Source organism: Coenobita brevimanus, chromosome 90 (assembly GCF_032717465.1).
Source record: "Coenobita brevimanus isolate Jiangsu-jjx chromosome 90, ASM3271746v2, whole genome shotgun sequence".
Lineage (NCBI taxonomy): Eukaryota > Metazoa > Arthropoda > Malacostraca > Decapoda > Coenobitidae > Coenobita > Coenobita brevimanus.
In genome coordinates, this window is record NC_137043.1 from 29667095 (window position 1) to 29688667 (window position 21573).

At 40.2% G+C, this 21573-nt stretch overlaps 2 protein-coding genes across 3 annotated transcripts in view; both read left to right on the forward strand.

Annotated features, from left to right (window-relative positions):
* The window catches only part of Rhp (GTP-Rho-binding protein rhophilin), a 248813-nt gene extending 237806 nt beyond the window's left edge, over positions 1 to 11007 (forward strand). The window contains exons 9-13 of the mRNA XM_080281732.1: positions 221 to 491; positions 3251 to 3445; positions 6582 to 6808; positions 9436 to 9597; positions 10038 to 11007. Coding sequence (XP_080137858.1) covers positions 221 to 491; positions 3251 to 3445; positions 6582 to 6808; positions 9436 to 9597; positions 10038 to 10268 — 1086 coding nt within the window. The 3' untranslated portion in view covers positions 10269 to 11007. The remainder of the gene's footprint in view (positions 1 to 220; positions 492 to 3250; positions 3446 to 6581; positions 6809 to 9435; positions 9598 to 10037) is intronic.
* A 7139-nt stretch (positions 11008 to 18146) lies between these two features.
* The window catches only part of LOC145411696 (activator of 90 kDa heat shock protein ATPase homolog 1), a 64431-nt gene continuing 61004 nt past the window's right edge, over positions 18147 to 21573 (forward strand). For both annotated transcript variants that reach the window (XM_080281712.1, XM_080281713.1), the window contains exons 1-2: positions 18147 to 18188; positions 19109 to 19202. In XM_080281712.1, coding sequence (XP_080137838.1) covers positions 19123 to 19202 — 80 coding nt within the window. In that variant the 5' untranslated portion in view covers positions 18147 to 18188; positions 19109 to 19122. The remainder of the gene's footprint in view (positions 18189 to 19108; positions 19203 to 21573) is intronic.

The following is a 21573-nucleotide window of genomic DNA, read 5'->3' on the forward strand; positions in this document are numbered from 1 at the left end:
ACAGGCTTCTGGCACATGTTGGAAAGGTTGCAAGCACTAAAAGAACACTCACTTCCGACTTAAGAACAATAGCATAATGGTTAACAAGCAGCTGTAAATGAAGGAAAGGTGTTAATTCATCATCAACTCAATAATGAAAAGAAAGAGCTGTCATAAGGACTGCTTATGGCAAGGTCATTCTGTATTTTTCCTTATCCCAGACCTCCATCCTTCTTTACAGGTTCAGATGACCATCGTCAGTGGTAGTGTCAAGGGTTATGTCCCTAATTCCTGGGCCAGCCTAGTGCGCATCAAGGCTGAGTACTACCGTGCCTGCTCCCACTACCACCTTGCCGAGAGCCTCCTCACATTACAGCCAGGGGACCGAGATGAAAGCCAGCTGGCATGCAGGGTGAGGGATGCACTCCAGTATGTCCACCTCACACCAGAGTCCTCAGCGACAACACTAGATATTACCTTGCCTGCGACACATCAGGAGAGGGTGCTGCTAGGTGAGTGCAGAATGTAGGGAGTTTACATACATTCTAATACATTTCATTTCGTTTCATTTCATACTATAATCACATAAGGTTGATAACATTATTCTGTATTATATACTTGTTATGGATATGGTTCTAAATACAACAGCAGCAACTGTGTTCAGTAATTACAATGCTGATTTAACCCGCTGACATAAACTGTATGTAAAAAAGTACATTGCTTACAGCATCCCTCTACACTGTCACCAATACAGTACAGTACTTGTACTATACTGGGTTTAACCACTTCACCTCAAGTACGTCCTTTATATTTCATCTTTGCAGCGACCAAACTGCAGTATTGTATTTTCATCAGCATAGGAGGGCATTCTTTTATAGAAAAATCACTCCTAAGCTGTATAAATTTCTGGTGATAGCAAGAATAAACTAAATAGTAATTCATGAATGGAGAGGTTGAAGTCATTCATTACTGTGGATGTCTTAGTGGCTTAGTATCTGGGTGGATAGATGGAGTCATGAAACAGGTCAAAACAAGAAGTGCAGAGAGCAAAGATAGGTGCGAAACTGGCAATAAATGATGAGAGGTGGAGTATTTCAGATCTGTAGATTGTTGAGAGTGAGTGTAATCTCTATTACTTGTTCAGAGTTTTATGAATCTTTGTGAATGATGAAATGCTAAAATGATTGTTAATATTCGTAAAACAGCGGGTATCAAGAGGGAAGGGAGTAGAGTGACTGAAAGTGGAAAAATAGTTGAAGTGTCTTGATGCTTTAACAGAAAAGAAAGGTGAATGTGTAAAGTGGAGTGTAGAGTGGCACAGAGAAGCAGATTTACTAGTGGTACTCACTCAATGTAGTGCTGTTCTCAGGTGTCTGCCCTGTCCTCTCCTCCATCCTTCTTTCCTTCCATCTTCTTCTGTCTTTCTTTCCTTCATTCTTTCCTCGTCTTTCTGCCTACGTGTGACTTTGCACTCCCTCTTCTGTCTTTCATTCCTTCATTCTTTCCTCTTCCTTCTGCCTGTGGGTGACTCTACACTGAGTGACAAGCCAAATGGTTTCCTGTACACCAGGAAACCATTTACTATGCTGGGTGGTAACCGTATAACCAAATTTTGGTGCCTGGTGGTTTAGTGGGGAATTATTGTGCTCCAATCGGATTGAGCTGTTGAAGGTTTATATCCAAGGGGTGGTTGGGGTTTATTGCTCACGTAATGCCACTCAGGGATGAGTGAGGCTGGTCACTTGCATCTTAAATGTCAGGACCAACTGCCTAGCCCCGGTCTCCTTCACTTCTCATAGGGCAGTGTAGGATTGGATGATGGGTGTATTGTATATATATATATATATATATATATATATATATATATATATATATATATATACACTTAGAAGCACTTCTCACCCTACAACAATTTCAACCAGACAGCCTAAGCCACTTGGTAGAGATATATTGGCTGTATCGTCCCCACTTCGGTCGGAATAGGCCGGTCCTGCAGTGGACACTCAAACGGCTGATGAGATGAGATGAGATTTACAGTATATATATATATATATATATATATATATATATATATATGAGAGAGAGAGAGAGAGAGATTCCTGAATTATATCCAGTAAGGTAGTTGATTGATCACTGAGGTGAAGGGAGGTTGATAAGATGAATTTCACACCGAGAGAATAGACATGAACAGGGGGAGGCGGTGGCTTAATCGGTAGAGAGGTGGCTTGTAGTCCTAACGGACCTGGGTTCAAATCACGCTGGGACAGGGAACAGTTTAAGGATTTGAATTTCATAGAAATCAGACTTTACTGATCTACCAGAAGACCCGCCGACATGTCGTAAAAATACCCGCGCTAATACCAATACACCAGTCCTGTATGAGACAGCCCTAGCATGTATTCGGTATGGACGATGGGTGTTAGCGCCGAAGTGGTGACATGTAGAGGTGTGTGGAACATAGGAGGGCTACTGGGCCTCGAAAGCAGGCTGTGAAGTCTATGCCCTGAGTTCGACACACACACACACACACACACACACACACACACACACACACACACACACACACACACACACACACACACACACACACACACACACACAGCAAGGTACAGTACTGTATGTTAATAAATATGAGGGTAGACAGTGGCATGGAAGGTCAAGGAAGTGACTGGTTTTGACAAATGAACATGTGTGAATCAGCAAAATATGGGGGGAAATAAGGCTGCTTATCAATATGACACATTGAAGTTTGTATAGAAATGCAGATGACAAGGATTACATCCCATTATTAATTTGGCAGTCATTCAGCAGAGTGATTTCTGTCCCACAGTAATTAAGAAGCACATTTTGTGTGTGTAACATTAGGTTTGTGAGGTGGAGCTGAAAGTTTTGAAGGCTTGAATGATTAGTGAATGGATTTATGGCCCATTTCTTTAGGCATTCTGTTATTAGTTTTCTCTCTTTTATGCTTTCTAATTCCTTTTTCTGGGTCTGTTTTGATCCAGTGTGGTGTAGCATAGTGTGTACTGATTATCTTAAACTAAATTTAAGGCAGTCCTGGGTATAAGGGAGGGCTGTTTTAAAAATATTGCTTTATTATTCGTACTGCAAAATGGGAGAAACTGTCAGATCAACATCATAGGTAATAATGGATTTTTGAGTGGTAATATTCTGTAATATACTATGGGTTCAGAAAATTAAAAGTTAAAAAAAAAAAAACTTATAACAAGGACTTACGGTGTTTTAACTTTGGCAATCCCTTGCCCTCCAGGTCTGGCACACTGCCGCGAGTCAGTGTTGCTCCATGAGGAAGCTTTGAGACAGCAGCGTATGTGTCGTGAGCTGCGAAAGAAGGGGAGTTTGGCAGAGGTGCTGCGCTTCAGGCATGAGTCTGCTGTTCACCTGCTGGACTTGTATGAGGAGGAGGAGGATCTGCTGAATGTACTTGATCCTCCGCCCATTGCTCGTATGTAGGAAATGGATTTTGTCTCCTTAAAACACAGGCTTCAGGATAAAATAATCTGGCCCTTGCTGGAATAGAATACTTCAGTTGTCCCAACCATGAAAGAGTTAGGGGTGATGCTAATGCTACTCTCAGGTTATTTAATATAACTGTTAACTGACTCAGAGTGTTTGGTGTTAGCTGGGTAGAATACTGGAGCTGTCCTGACCTATTGCTGAGTTTTTTTTTTTTTTTTTAAATGGCTAATTAGAAAGGTTGGCAGGCCATGGAAGCGTGTTAAAAAGAATATTAAATCAAGACTGATAACATTAGAGCACCAAAGAAGTAGGGATGATGAAGAGAAAAAACAGTGGAGCAGTTAAAAGAAGCATAGTTTAGCTCATGAATTTTAGCTGAGGATGACAGGTTACTGTATCATCCAACTAACTATTGCTGTTGTTGATCAACCCCAGTCTGTCTGGCCAAGCAGACCCATCAACCACCAGTAAGCATCTGCCCCTGCAGGTCCATCCCGTGCAGTGGACCAATGTTCCCCTGTGGCGAACAGTGCTTTGCCACAGCGAGGCACAGGTATTAGTGTGGAGGTTTGGTTTTTGGATGGATGCCACATTTGTGGCCATCCACCCAGTTAACAGGGGCACCATAGCAGGCTCCACTCCACCTCATTATTTGGTCGTATGGTTGCCACCCAGTACTGTATTGTAAATGGTTTCCTAGGTTACAGGAAACCAATAGGCTTGTCACTCAGTGCAGAGCCACCAGTAGTGGAAAGAATAATAATAAAAGTGACAGAAAGGAAAGAGAAAAGTAAAAATAGAGGAGGGTAGACAGAATGAGAAGGAAGAAGTAGGCAGCACAACATCAAGAGTGGATGATGGTCATCACCACCTACCACCTGGTTAACCATTGTAATATGCTGAATATTCTGCTCCTTGCTTCCTATACTAATAGATTTGTCAGGCCTGTGGTCTTTGTCAGGTACCCCAATACACTGATTGTTTTCAGTGTTTTTCCCTGAGGCTTAACATATTCATCATGTTGCTGTCTGTATATGAAATACCTTTTTTTTACTTCAACTCCGTCAACCCAGTGATGTCTATTCCACATTGTGCTCGATATCACCTGACAGTTTCATTTATCTTCAAAGTGGCTAGATACAGCCTTCATTAACCCCAACAGCCTGTGTCAAACAGATGCCGAGTAGTCTGTAAATAGCAAGAATAAAAATACGATAATGATTAGATGGATGTGTAGTGCTTCCTTAAATGACAGGCCTGGTGGGGTTTTGATTACAAATGGAGTTGAGTGTTAGGATGGAATTCAGTGTATTTGTGTTGTGATGAGAAGGGGTAGATTGAGATGGTTTAGGCATGCAGAGAGGATGGAGTATGACAACTGGATGCAGATTGTGAGAGGTGTGAATGCAGAGGGTAGGGTTGTGAGAGGCAGACCTAAAAAGACCTGGAACTAGGTTGTAGAATGTGACCTCAGGGTTAAGGGACTGAATAGGGAGGCTGCTAGGGATTGATGAGCTTGGAGAGCCACCAGTAAGTGACCAAGGTTGGTGCATACATGTTGGAGCCTATGTAATTAAAACAGAACAGACATAAGATGGAAGGGTTTATATAGGAGTTTTACTGCATTTGTCCATGTTAGGAGTATGACAGTCTGTGGGAGGCTCCCCACGTGCAGATCTTCCCAACAGGGTAGAGTCAGAAGCATTTTGTCTCATTATCTATCCTCCTTGGTGGTAGGTGGGGGCATTCACCAACCACTCACTTGATGTAGGGCTGCTCTCAGGTGCCTGCCCATTCCTGTCCTCCATCCTTCTTTCCATCCATCCTCTTCTGTCTTTCTTTCCTTCATTGTTTCCTCGTCCTTCTGCCTATGAGTGACATTACGCTCCCTTTTCTGTTTTTCTTTCCTCCATTCTTTCCTCATTGTTCTGCCTGTGGGTGACTCTACCCTGAGTGACAAGCCAAATGGTTTCCTATACACCAGGAAACCGTTTACTACGCTAGGTGATAACCATATAACTATTTGGCGCCTGGTGGTTTAGTGGGTAATTACAGTGTTCCAATCGGATTGAACTGGTGAAGTTTACGTCCAAGGGGTGGTTGGGGTTTATTGCTCACGTAATGTCACTCAGGAATGAGTGAGGTTGGTCACTCTCATCTTAAATGTCGGGACCAACTTGCCTAGCCCCGGGCTCCTATGCTCCTCATGGGACAACTTAGGATTGGATGATGCATGAATGGACGGATACAAGATACTTTATTATAATACATAAGTATAGAATGCATATAGACCTATAAAAATGTCATCAGCTGAACCCAATTTCACACTAAAAATGGTGTAATTAAGATCTAGCAGAAATGCATAAAAGTAGAACTATCAAGTGTGCCTGTACTTAGTGCAATGCACCTTATGTCTTCTTACTCACCATTCAAACACTCTGAATGCTCTGCTTCACCTCAAAGAAAAATGGTATAAAAAAGCCCATAGAGGGTTAAGCAGAGCATGAGTTCTTGAAGTGGTGATTGATGAAAATCAATACTGACATCATACAGTCAGTACTTTTTCAGAACTGGCAATCCGTGTATTAGAATTCACAATGTGAGTTTACTCTCAGAATTAAACACAACTCATCATTAAATCCAGTGATACTGAATGTCACTGAGTTGAATTAGGAATATAGACAGTCCTCATTACAAATCAGTGTGTGTTCCAAAATATCTCCTCATTTTCATACTGTACTGTGGTTCTGTAAATTTGGAAGAAGCTGAGAAATCAACATCAAAATAAATGTTGTCATGGGGAAAAAAAAAAAAAATCACCCAGTATTTCACCTCTGCATCTCACTTACATTTGCAAGCCAATATTTCTATGCTGAAAAACTTGGTAAATTTCTCTGCCCATAGATGATTGTCTCTGATATGATGCATCAGGGAGGAAGGTGACAGGCATGCCTTAACTGTGAAGTAGATGCAGTGGAACAGTAGGCAAACTCTTGTCCCAATCTGTACCACTGGAACTTTACTTGGCAATTTTCTTGACCTTATAGCAGATGTAATGAAAACTGTGTATATATGAAAAAGGGTGACCTAAATGATAATATACTGTATTCCTCATTCCACAGCGGCAACAAAGTTCCAGCTGACCCTCACTACTCCCGACTTCTCACAACACTCAGTTGAGGATATTTTCCGGTTGCTGGGGCCAGCAGCAGTTTTCTCAGCCAAGCACCAGTGGTCTGCCCCTCGACCAGTCACCCTCACTCGCACACCTGCGCAGGGATTTGGATTTTCAGTGAGAGGAGATGCTCCTGTGGTCATCGCTGGAGTGGACAGAGGCAGTCTGGCTGAGGTAGGTTCAGGGAAAAAGGTGTACATTTTATACAGTATGCCATTTTAATTGGAGATGTACGGTATTCTGAAATATCACAGACAGTTGGTACAGTACTGTGAATTGAGAGAAACTGGCGCAGCTTTATAGCCAACAACAGAATTTCAGGAAACACGTATTCTTCAATTTACCGGCGACTTCCTAGCAAAAAAGATTATCAGAGACTTATAATGGGGACAGTGTCTATATCCTTAGGGATATGAGTCATTGGCAAAGTAACAATATCTGGCATCCAAGGGCAGAACCAAATTTTTTGTCCATTCAACCTAGAGTACAGTAATAGCAGGTTGATTACTGGATATTGTGAGAATTGGGTCATATTTTCACTCCTGTGGTTGTTCTAGCACTTTCTAGCACTCGGTCTAATGGTGCACTACTGCATCCATGTGCCTTAGTCATGGAAGTAGTGTATGTTTGGATTATGTATACAATATCATCAGACTTTCAGAAGTGCAGCCATTATCATTTGCATCTTTATATATGCAGTTAGTCTCTTACAGAAGTGTGTGTTAGGTTTACCAAGACACTGTGTAAAATAAAACGACAAACTTTGTAAAAGATTATGGTGATACACCAGAGATACTCCAGCATTCCTCCCCCATTGTATACTCAGGGGGAGAGAGAGAGTAAAGGTATTATTTTTTATAATTACATAAATTATGTAAAGTTTTGTTTTGTGAAAAATCTATCTATCTATCTATTGCCAGACGCCTCAATCCCGTTTGGGGTGGCCACAAACAAATCGCCTCCAAGTCGCCCTGTCCCCCGCCATTTCATTGCCCTGCTCCCAACTCACACCCCCCTCTCTCATATACCTCTCCACCCCATCCTTCCATCTCATCCTCGGCCTCCCCCTCCCTCTTCCCCCCTCCACCTCACTCACATACACTCTCTTCGTCAGTCTTTCACCCTCCATCCTCTCCACATGGCCAAACCACCTCAGTGTGAAAAATGAATCTACTTAAAAAGACTGCTTGTTCTTCATTGATTTCTATCCTTTGACAGCTCTTGTTTCCTCAACTTCCATACCTCACTTATTGACACATTTCCTTTGCTGTATACGGTATTCATTCATCTTCTGCTAGGACTTTTGTGCCTGCTGTTACTCTGAGACTTACTCATGCTTTATTTTACCCACTTCAATATCCTGTTCATATGCAGTGAACAGTAAAACTCTTTGTGACTTTACCACCTCTGCACAGTTTTTTCTGCCCATTGTTCAGTAGTCTTATTCATTTAACATAGCTATGTCATTAACTTTTTAAAGTCAGTAGCATTTCTAATCTGATCTACATAACCAATTAAAATCATTCGCATCTCATTTCTTATCTTTTTTGATCTATGGAGTCCATATAAAAGCCTGAACAGTTTCATTTTAGTTGTACTCAACTCTGTTTTGATACTCATGTTGTGCAGCTAATGTATCCCCCAAACCTACTGTGCAGACAAACTCGCCAAAGATACCTTTTTTTTTTTTTTTTCCCCTAACAAATGAGGAAGAGAAAATTCCTTTTGGAATCTCCCCTTTTCTCTTGTTTGTTCAGATACATGAATGACGTAGAGCACAGTACATCACATGTACTGATCATCAATAAATATAATACAGTGATAGTAACTGACATGTAAGTGGTATTTTTCACATAATTTGTTACTAATGATTTCTTATTAATGGGACATTGTATAAATTGTTAACCATGTTTATTCTTATGTAAATGTTAATGTGGGTAATATGTAGCTATGTGTAACTATGTGTAGCTGTGAGAAGGGCCATGTGACTGATTTTGCTGACTTAGGTCACACCACTGCTTGGGTTTTGATTAACATCTTTTGAGAGCCAGGGCTGAGAGCACGCCTGGCTCTCTGCCCATTCAAACCAGGGCATCATTCAGGGCACAACTGTTACAACTAGTCAGGAATAAAGAAGAGAAACTAGCGAGGATTTTGAGCTTATCCTTGCCTACAATCATGATTTCAAATTCAATTGCTATAATAATTGACAGTGTGCACAAAACTTTTTAGACCAGTCCCTCATGGCATTAAAAGGCACAAAGATCTCAGTTTGTACTATTTCGGCAACTTTTCCATGTACTGGTAATTATTTTACACCACAGACTGAACTTCCACATTATTGATTGACTGGGTATACTGTATACCATATTTTTATGGAGTGCAAACTGAATTCATGCAAATGAGATCTGCACAAAACCAGTAGGTGTATAGCTATGCAGCAATGATGCCAGTCATGCCACCTTTCTCACCTCACCTGCTGGATGTAAAAGATGACAAAGTGCAGGTTGGTTACTAAAGTATGTTAGCCTTTCTGTGACTTGGAGGTTGGTCTGTCTCTTACTATGTTGTTATCAGTATTATAAAGTGAAGCATGTCTAAAGTAGTAATTATGTTTAACCTTTGGTTTGATTAAATTTCACTTTGATCTTAATCCATCCATCCATCATCCAATCCTATGTCGCCCCATGAGGAGCATAGAAACCCGGGGCTTGGCAAGTTGGTCCTGACATTTAAGATGAGAGTGATTTGTTTGTCATTATTTTTGGTACTTAGTGCAGTATATTCTTTGTCCTTTACAGCATGCAGGAATGAATGAAGGAGACCTAGTGGTGAGCATAGGGACACGTGACGTAAAGTGGATGCCTCATGATGAAGTGGTCAGCCTTATACGTGATGCCGGCAACACCCTAAATCTCACACTTGTTACACCCTGTGACAAGACATACTATAAACTGCCCAAGGTAAGTGTGCTCTTAGGTCAATAAGTTCACTATCAGTTAAGATCTAATAAAAGAATTTAACTCTGAAAAATAATATAAACTAATGGATTTTGATTTTTTATTAGCATTTTTATTGGTAAACAGATTTTAGTGAGAAAAATTACACAGTAAACACTACAGCAGATGCTTCAACATTAACCCACATCATTACGGTAATTTGTACAAAACTGTTGCTTTGCTAGTCATTTTTTTCATTGAAGATTCACTTCTCTGCCAAGTACAGGAAGCTACTTGTAGGATTAGCAAATAATACATAGTTCTGAGGCACTACAACCAGAGAAGACAGTTTTTTTTTTTTTTTTTTTTTTTTTTTTTCAGCTACAATAAATTTAGAGTTTATTTATTTTGCTAGTGTTGTGCTCAAGCAGTACTGTACTGATTTAATGTCATTAACTTTTCAGAGCAAGAGCCTGAAAGACATCTCACCCCACTCCACCACCAGCAGCAGTAGTGGTGTTAGTAGCAGCAGCAGTAATAGCAGCAGCTGCAGCCACTATGGTTCCATAAACAGCTCCACACTCTCAACCAAGGACAAGGATAAACGCAATAGTTGGAATCCATTCAAGCGATCGGCCTCAAGAGACAAACTGAAGTCTGATGCTATGCTGGACTGCAATGTGATTTTACGATGAGCATGTATTCAAGAGTGAGGCTGCAGAGGGATGGAATGCTGAGAATTATCTGAGACAGTGGTTAAACATACTCCTTCCAAAGGGCAAAACCATTTTAGGCTGTATGCCATTAAAGACAACCTGATGTTTGATTCATAGAGTGATTTTATATTAAGCATGATAGGCAGCCTTTACCAGGTTTACCTGTAACCCAACTTAACAATGAATCGGCCAACTAAAAATTTGAGGAGTTGAAACCCATTCATGTTTCTGGCAGTGAGAGCCTAGTTTTGATAATCTTGCATGATGATGTTGCATCACGTATTATGTAAGTACAAGTGAGGAAAATTTGTTTTAGACTTTATGCTTTCATGCAGTGGAACTGTATGATAAGTAAGTGGTCTGTGCTCTCAGTTACAAATACATACTGTATTTTGCAAGTTTTTATTGAAAGTAACAAGACCAGAATCATAAATTATTGAGACTGCCATAGAAGAAATGAGAAGTACAGTATTGCAGCCAACTCAGACTCATGTTCTTGGCCTTCAGTAGTCAGCTTCCATTGGTGTACAGGGTATACATCTGTTTGATGTATGCTAACTGATGATCATGTAATTCCAGTATAATGATATATACACCAGTCTTATGAAACTGATGCCATTCTTACATATCATACTAATCTACAAGTCAGTATTATTCTGTCAAATTCTGAAGTGTGCTCAAATTGCAGGAAGCTGAACATTTAGTTATTTTTATATATTATGCCAGTATATAAGTACTATATATATATATATATATATATATATATATATATATATATATATATATATATATATTTATGTATATATATGTAGTTCATCGGACTAAGGTGCTTTGTTGGACGAGCAAAGCACATAAATTTTTTTAACCTTGCGTAACTAAATAAAATTATTAATAGTTTTGTGGATGCTGTAGTTTGTGTGTATTATATAAAGACATGTTGGAAAATGAGTGTATTATGAACATTTTGTGCAATATGTAAGTACTTAAATGATGGTATCCTTTATGTAACATTTTTAATACCTGTGCTATATCTTTGTGGAAACAAACTAACAGGATGTACAAGAATTCAATATGTTATTCCTTTCAAAATTTAGTTTACAGTAGTAGTTCCCTGGAAATTTGTCACAAAACTACACTACAGTATATTTGATATGAAGTATTAAAAAAAAAAAAAAAAAAAAAAAAAGATCACAGAAACATTACTCCTGGAGAATCATGTTCTAATTGGTTATCGCTCATTGATATTCACTAAAGTTTTGTTAATGGTAGAATTAGATGTTTTTGCTCAAAATACAATAATTCTGTTATGTAACCAAGAACCCCAAGTAACTGATGTTGGTCTAAAAGACTGTCAGAGAAAAGCCTGATTGTGAGGTAATCTAATAATGACATGTATTTAACACAATGGTATAAAGTTGTGTATGAGTATGGAGAGTGGGTGTAACACAGTTGCCATATAATATTATGATTATGTATAAATGTGTATGTTGCTTAACTTTAAGATGTTTCACTCTAACCTATAAAGTGCTGCGCAAAGGAAAACTTCTGTTATATCTGTGTGTGAGTGTACCCATAGATGTACTGTGTCATGTAACCTCATTGTGTTTTGTGCATATAGGTATTGGCAGTTACTTGTCAGATAGCTAACAGTATGCATAATAATACTTGTTATTGGCTGTTAATTACTGACCATACAGATTAGGGCATAATTTTGTGGGAAACAAATTGTACAGTATATATTAATTTTGGTAACACATCAGTTTGTATATATAACTAGTAGGTAAGTTACTGTACAGCACTTAATACATGCCTTAAACATTATATACTGCTTCCAAAGTATCATTGATAAATTAACCTCTTGTTGTGCTCATAATTTTAATACACATTACCAATGCCAGCCACAATGAATCTCAGTTTGTACTTCCAATTTAGTCAGATTTCACAACAAAATTAATGGATATATTGTTAAAACTAGGTGTGCAAAGATTTAGGCAGGCCTTTTATGTACAGTGTTGTTTCAGAACACCTGTGAGAACAGGAAATGATTAAGCTGCATTCCACTGTAAATAACACAGGCAGTATCAGCATAGAAAGATAAAACTTCCTTTACTTCTCATTTTGTTTCAATATAATGTTAAAAACTGGGAGTCTGCTGTTGCCTTTGTTTGGAACCACTGGATGAGATTCCATTGATTTACAGTATTTTACTCATGTACTAAAGGGTTTGATTTGAGTTCTGTCTACCACCTGCACAAAAAGTCTTCCCAAACCTGATCGAGATTGTCTGGAGATGGTAAGAATAAATTTGAAAAGATATAATCAGAGTGAAGAGGTTACTAACATGACCCTAAGTATTTCCAGATCCTATCCTTAATGATCCACACACACACACACACACACACACACACACACACACACACACACACACACACACACACACACACACACACACACACACACACACACACACACACACACACACACACACACACACACACACACACACACACACACACACACACACACACACACACACACACACACACACACACACACACACACACACACACACACACACACACACACACACACACACACACACACACACACACACACACACACACACACACACACACACACACACACACACACACACACACACACACACACACACACACACACACACACACACACACACACACACACACACACACACACACACACACACACACACACACACACACACACACACACACACACACACACACACACACACACACACACACACACACACACACACACACACACACACACACACACACACACACACACACACACACACACACACACACACACACACACACACACACACACACACACACACACACACACACACACACACACACACACACACACACACACACACACACACACACACACACACACACACACACACACACACACACACACACACACACACACACACACACACACACACACACACACACACACACCATTCACAGACAGCAAAACACATGGACAATGCAAGTCTTCAAGTTAATTACAGTACTTCGATTTTGGCCTGAAAACGATTTTGGCATTAATGTAACAGTCTTTTCATACAATACAGTATGGCCTTAATCATTTAGCTGCAGTTGATGTCACAGAGAGAAATCCCAGCCGTCAAAAGGTTAAAAGACACACACTGCATCATTAGTTGTATGATACTTCAAGTAATCATTCAGAAAGCTATCCAGGATGAAACCTTGGAACATATCAGAAAATTAGTAAACAACAGATGTTCAGTGATGAACAGAAGTTACAGGGTTTGTTGGTTGAGCTTGTAATGCAATTTGAGTAAGGATAATTTCCTGCTGAGGCAATGATTAATGGATGGATGGTAATTTACTATATACTATACGTACAGTATGCCATATATGGAGTAGGCCTAACTTCTTTTGAAGCAAACCTGGATGTGTTTTTGTGCAGAATAGTAACTAAATTCAGTACTGTCAGTGGATGTGTTGTTCTTTTTGGCCCATAACCTAAACTCTCATATGTCTAAGCTGACTGAAGTTAATCTCATACATCTATAACATAAACTGATCTAACCTAATCACACACATGCTTAACCAATACTAATAGAACCTTATCTCCGTAATTTGCTTGTTGCCTGTTTGTTTCACATACTTGCCTTACTACAGACTTTCCTCTTATCTCATATACCATATCTTCATATCCTCACCCACCATGTATCTTCATTGCTGCTTTCTTGGTGGATGGGTAAGGTTTATATTTTGGTAACTGTGAAGTTGTGTAGTCATATTAATGGGTATTATACAAAGCAAAATGTGCTGGAGAGGAATACATTCATGCAGTCGCACCAGTACAACATACAAACACCCTCAACTCTCTTGCCGTCCCCTGAAAGGAAGACTGTGGACTGCAAAACTACAGCTTCAGCCTGCAGACCATCAGGTTCATCCTCAGATAAGCTCAGTAACAACAGCAACAACAACAATACATATAAAATGTAACAAGACCTAAGTTAACTGATTTTCATACAGAGTACATTTTTGTTTTTCTTTCTCTGCCAAGATAATGTTTGAAGTAAGTGGTTTTCATGGTTAGGTTGTCTTTGTTAGGTTAGGTTTGTGTTGTTTTTGCTGTGGCCCCAAGCTCATCTGAATGTGAACTTTGGACCACAGGGTGAAGATATTCTTATTTTACAGTTTAGCAACCTCTCTGCATTAGGGAGGGAGGTAAGTAACTTTTGTCTAGCCAGGCCAGTTATTGGTCCCTGTGAGTTAGTGTGTCCCTCTCCAGCATCAGCTTTGTTTAATACTAGCAGATAAGGCTGTGCAACCAAGCTTAATACAGTTATAACCTTATTTTCATCTAAAAATATTTCCAAGTAACTACAGTAGTTATTATAATAAGATGTTCATTCTCTTATTTTTGTATCATTTGTTCAGCATCACCACTTATGTTGCTGTCATGGAACCTGATATACAGTACCAGCAGTATTCTTGTTTCTTTGCCATGTGGGTTGAATATAATACAGTAATAGTTCACCTTTCCACCACTGTAAATATCTATCTATTTATCTATCTATAGCCCGATGCCCTAATCCTGCAAAAGGGTGGCCGCAGACAAAACACCTCCAAGTCGCTCTGGCACCCACCATTTGACTACCCTCCTCCCAACTCACCCCCCCCTCTCCCTCATATACCTCTCAACTCCATCCCTCCACCTCATCCTCAGTCTACCCCTCCCTCTCCCTCCCTCCACCTCACCTACATACACCCTCTTAGTCAGTCTTTCATTCTCCATTCTCTTCACATATCCAAACACCTCAGTGTATTTCTCCTAATCTTCTCAACCACATCCACATCCACCCCACAACGTTCCTTCACTTCTTCATTCGTCAACTGTAAATATCATAGCTACAATAATACTAGTTACATATGTGTGTATATGTTTGTAAATTCTTGTAAATGTAGGATAAGTTGAATATACACATTACCATATATTTTTGGTGTTGCCCAGTGGTAAAATACAATACTTTTTCCTAAAAATGTATTAGACAGTGTTAAATGTATTGTCTCTACACATTTTACCCATGTATTTTATGTAATTCATGTATGTATATATATATAAATATATAAATAAAGTTGTTAAAGGACGAAGTGTTTAGATAGATAGTTTTTGTGGTAGGTGGGGGCACTCACCATCCACTCACTTGATGCAGTGCTGCTCTCAGGTGTCTGCCCTTTACTCTCCTCTATCCTTCTTTCTTTCCATCCTCTTCTGTCTTTCTTTCTTTCATTCTATCCTCGTCCCTCTGCCTGTGGGTGACTTTACACTCCCTCCTCCATCTTTCTTTCCTTCATTCTTTCCTCTTCATTCTGCCTGTGGGTGACACTACACTGAGTGACAAGCCAAATGGTTTCCTGTACACCAGGAAACCATTTACTATGCTGGGTGGTAACCATATAACCAAATTTTGGGCCCTGGTGGTTTAGTGGATAATTATGGTGCTCCAGTCAGATTGAGCCAGTGAGGGTTTATATCCAAGGTGTGGTTGGGGTTTATTGCTCACGTTATGCCACTCAGGGATGGGTGAGGGTGGTCACTCTCATCTTAAATGTCAGGACCATCTTACCTAGCCCCAAGCACCTACGCTCCTTATGGGGCTGTGTAGGATTGGACGATGGATGGATAATGGATAGAGATAGATTGAATTTAAATAGAAAGTTAGAAACATCAGCAGCCTGGCACTATCCTTCAAGTTCACGTTAGATGTATGGTGATTGCATAAAAAAAAAAAAAAAAAAAAAAAAGCTCTTAATTGGCTGTTATAACTCGGTTATGAACTCTCGTTCCATCTCAGGCCACCGTCCAGAGTATATGGTATTGAAATAACTTTGAAGGCTTGGCTGAGAAGCAAATGGAAGTGTAAGTTTCACCAGTACAGTAATTTGTTGGCAGCTGAGATGGGACGACAAATTTACAGTACCAGTCTAAAGGCATGGCTGCCCAAAATGTATACTGTAAATGTATAATGTGAATATCTGTAACAGTGCTGCAATGCATAATGGCTGTTTGGAATCCAAAAAAGATGTAACACAAAATGATACAAAAGGCACAGTACCTGTCATCACTGATTACTATGCTCGGGTCCTGTTCAGAGTGCAATGGAGGGTAGGTTAGTAACGCATCAGGCTCATTATGGACTCCCTATTCACTCTACCAGTGATGCAGATTGCATCTTATGATGTTTGGCCATACCAAACATATCCACCTCCTCACACCACCCATGGCACAGTGACATCCACGTCTCATTCATTATTATTAGTCTCTCCCCCCACTTTTTGTACACTTAGTGTACCACCTGTGATGTAATTATACTATAAGAGCTGTCCCCAGATCTCTCTGGCAAACAGATGCACACACACAATTCTTCTAAGTTATAGCAAAATGATAGGATAACACAGACACAATGGCAAGAGCAGCAAGATAAGTACTGGATACCATTAGTGTATGACTGAAGCTACAATTTAGATAATGTACAGAACTCCTCAGTTAAAATATCTTTGCAGTAGTAGCCTGCTCACATCCATCTCCATAGATGAAAATACAAAAAGACTTACATAGGCATACCATATGGACATGTAGCAAATACCGCATGCAGAGCAGTTGTGAACACGTGCAGCAAAAGTGCAAAACTACCAAAAGTGGTACATTGATTTACGGATCTGTGGTGGCATGTGTATGCCTTTTTCCATTGTGTTGCTTGTTCCAATACTGTAATCTACCTGAAGCAATTGCGGTGCTATCAGTGGCTAATGGAAAGAACTAAGTGAGCTCAATATGCCAAAAAAATTATACTAAAACCTCATTAAATCAATTTCAGACACCAGAATGGCTGTTCTCCTGACTCTTTTAAAATATTAATGGGAAAAATTGGACAAATATAATACAGCAATTGCTTGGTAGGTGGTGGTGACCATCATCCACTCACTTGATGTAGTGCTGCCTAGTTCTTCCTTAGCTTTTATCATTCTGTTTCTGTGCCTGCCATAGTCTCTTCATATTTCTCCCATCTTTCCTGTCACTTCTTATTGCTTTTCATTCCTTTACAGGTGGCTTTCCATTGAGTGACAAGCCAAATGGTTTCCTGTAAGCCAAGAAACCATTTACAACGCTGGGTGGTAACCATATAACCGAACCATACGTGCTCCCTACGTGTCAACAAGTGGGTTGGTGGAGGGTTAGTGCCCCTCCCCGTAAGTAAAATAACTCAAAGTCAAGTGGCCACCCCTTAGGGGATTATGGCGTCTGGCAATAGATAGCCAAGTTGGATAGTTCCGAATGAATTTGTGTGGATGTGTAAATTGGGAGTGTGTCGTCCTGTCTCGGCTGCCTCCTTTTCCTTGCGGGAAGCAGCCTAGGTAGGCTATATAGACAGAGATTTAGTTTAATGAGCTTGACCTCCATGCCGGTAATCGATTGTTAAATGTCCAACTTGACCTTGATGTTAGGGGTCGATTGCTTAACCACCCGTCTGTGTACAGGTAAACGTAGGCATAATTATGCAGGATAAAGAAGCAGCATACTTTGATGCTACTCATTGGAAGAACATACACGTAACCAGTTAATAAAAAATTTTCACAAAACTTTTTAGGTCATTGTATTTTTACTTATTAATGAAAATAATTAAAATAAAGCTGTAGTTTACTTAGCTTGTATGATATAAATATCGACCTAGCATTTCAATATATATGTGATCTCTTATAACTAGGTCGTTCTGGAATATTCGCGTTATGATCCCTGTCCGACTGAGGAGAAGGTAAACAGACGAGCACGCTGAGTCTCTGGGCAACCCGGGCGGCATAGGTAATGTCAGTGAACGTTTCTTTGGATTCTCTGTCCTTCGAGATGCTTTACCTTTTGTCAGAGGTGTGAGAGTAAACGTCTGTTGCCATCGTAACTACTATAACCCTATTGGATTTCACTTAGATCGGTAGTCGACGCTTTATTAAACTTTACACGTCACGAATGTTTGCTTAATAGTTTGTGATTAAAGTTATTTTTATCGCTTCACATCTTTCAGCCACATTCATTCTTAAGAACTTTGTTTTCTGTGCTGTTGTTATTTGTAGCATGTTAGAAGAGGTTCATAGCCCCTCCTCTCTGCTACCTAACCTACTTAGCTGAACGTGAAACTAACCAAACCACATCAGTTAAACCCTACCAAGCCCAACCAAATTTAACCCGTTAACTGCTGTATACAGCCTGGGCTGTTCTGAGTGCGACTGCTTAATACAGCCCTGGCTGCTTAGGTGAATTTCATATATTGTGCCATGGTGACCAAGGCCGACCCATGCAAGCATGTTTGAGCCTTCAAAACCGAAAACAATACATTCCAATTGGGAATCAGACACTTCGATGTTCATCCATGGCATTACCAAGGTAAATATTGAGCTAATATATCATTACTGTATACAATGGCATGTGTTCTCTCAATTTCTATGACAAAATTTGGCCTTTGGGAAATTTTATTTTTACCCCTATGTCTGCACACCACAGACACCTCCAAAAAACCGCCATGCGCAGTTAACGGGTTAAAGAGTCAAGCCAAATCTACCTAGTGGTAACTGACCCAAATCCAAGCAAACCTGAACTGGGCTACTGTTATGAAAGCGGTCTAATAAAAGCAAGCAGAGTTAATGGAACAGTTTACAGTACCGTAATTTTTTGTAAAGCCTTATTGTTATATAGAGGTAGTTGTAGTTTACTGTTATTTACGCTTCCAGGCAACTAAGCGAAAATGGCAAAGTGGGGGGAAGGAGACCCAAGGTGGATTGTGGAGGAGCGGCCTGATGCAACTAATGTCAACAACTGGCACTGGTGAGTAGTTTCTCTGAACTTCTGAAACCTCAGGAAGTAAATTACCGATATGACAACAGTCATGTAGTATATCGAAATTTTCTCATAGAATTAAGTGTTGATGGGAGCCTTGGTTATTATCGCCCGCCTTTACAAGGCGGAGCGATAATGTTTTTGCCTGCCACTATGTGTATGTCAATATGTGTGTATCTGTTCCCATTATATCTAATGAATGGCTTGAGCTATCAACATGAAACCTTCAGGGTATCAAAATATGGCCAAAATTTTGGCTGAGATTGAAAATGGGCACTTGGAGTCATGGTCACCAAAATGGCTGCCAAAGGTCAACAAGTTTTTATCGCCTGCCTTTAGCACCATTATATCTCCTGAACGGTTTGAGCTGTCAACATGAAACCTTCAGAGTATCAAGATATGGCCAAATCTTGGACTTGACCTACATCATATTTTGGCAGGCGATTAGCATTTGGCTCCCAAATGCTGTTCTTTCATTTTTTATGGATTAGTGTGTGTGTGTGTGTATATACAGTATATCTATATCTATATCAATATATATCTTTGTATCTATCTATCAGTCTATCTATCTATCTGTATATATATATATATATATATATATATATATATATATATATATATTGTATCATTAATGGATCATTAAACAGTGAAATTGAGGAGAGGATTAGACAGGCTTGGCGAGCTGTTGGAATGTTGAAATCTGTTTGGAATAATAATATGCTTTCGGTACATACTAAAGTGAAAATTTACAAGTCCATGGTTAGTCTATCTATCTATCTATTGCCAGACGCCTCAATCCCGTTTGGGGTGGCCACAAACAAATCGCCTCCAAGTCGCCCTGTCCCCCGCCATTTCATTCCCCTGCTCCCAACTCACACCCCCCTCTCTCATATACCTCTCCACCCCATCTCTCCACCTCATCCTCGGCCTCCCCCTCCCTCTTTCCCCCTCCACCTCACTCACATACACTCTCTTCGTCAGTCTTTGACCCTCCATCCTCTCCACATGGCCAAACCACCTCAGTGTGTTCCTCATAACACTTCCTATCACATCCACATCAACACCACAACGCTCCTTTATATCCTCATTCGTCAGCCTGTCTCTCCATGTGACTCCACAGGCTCCTCTTAAATAACTCATTTCCACGGCTCTCACTCTTGACTTGTGTCCTTCCAACAACGTCCAAGCTTCACTTCCGTACGTTAGAGTTGGTATCACAATACTGTCATGTAGTAACTTTTTCACTTCCATGCTCACTTCCCTGTTTCTTATCACTGCTTTCAAAGAACCAGCAACCTTTCTTCCCTGCTGTACCCTTTCAAGCACTTCACCCTCCAAACCTCCATCCTTACTCATCACACTACCCAAGTACTTAAACGTACTCACATTTTCCAATTCCTCACCATCCAACCTCGCTGTACATTCACTGACTTCACCTCTGTCAAAGACCATCACTTTACTCTTCCCTACATTCACCTTTAGATTCCGTTTCTTACACACTCTCTCAAACTCATCCACCAAGCCTTGCAGCTCCCCTTCGACTTCACTCAACAACACGGTATCATCTGCAAACAACAGTACAGGGAGTTTCCAAACACTATCCTCTCTCACCAGGGCCACTCCAACATCCACTACCCTACCTTGTACCTCTTTTATTACCCCATCCATGTACAGATTGAACAACCATGGAGACATGACACATCCCTGTTTCAACCCAACTTTCAAAGAGAAAAATTCACTTAGTTCACCATCCACACGCACTGCAGCCTTCGCACCATCGTACATACTCTTCACAGCATTCAACAACTTCCCATCTATTCCATATATTCTTAACACTTTCCACAATCCTAGTCTATCCACCCTGTCATATGCTTTCTCCAAATCCATGAACGCCGCATACAACTTCTTTCCCTTCTCGAGAAGCTTTTCCACTAAAGATCTGAGAATGAATATCTGATCTACACAACCTCTTCCCTTCCTAAAGCCTCCCTGTTCTTCTCCAACTAATTTCTCTGTTCTTTCTCTAACTCTGTCAATAAGTATCCTACCATACACTTTTCCTATTATACTAAGAAGACAAATGCCCCTATGATTACCACACACTTCTTTTTCCCCTTTTCCTTTGTACAAGGGAATAATTATACCTGACTTCCAATCCTCCGGGACTCTACCTTCCTCCCAGGCCAATCTGCACATCTTCCACATCCATTCTACTACTATCTCTCCCCCATGCTCCAGCATTTCACCACACACTCCATCAATTCCTGGGGCTTTCCCTGATTTAACTTTCTTCATTGCTTCCACAACTTCTATCCTACTGATTTCTTCCTGTCTTCTCACCTCCCTCCTTCTTCCAGCC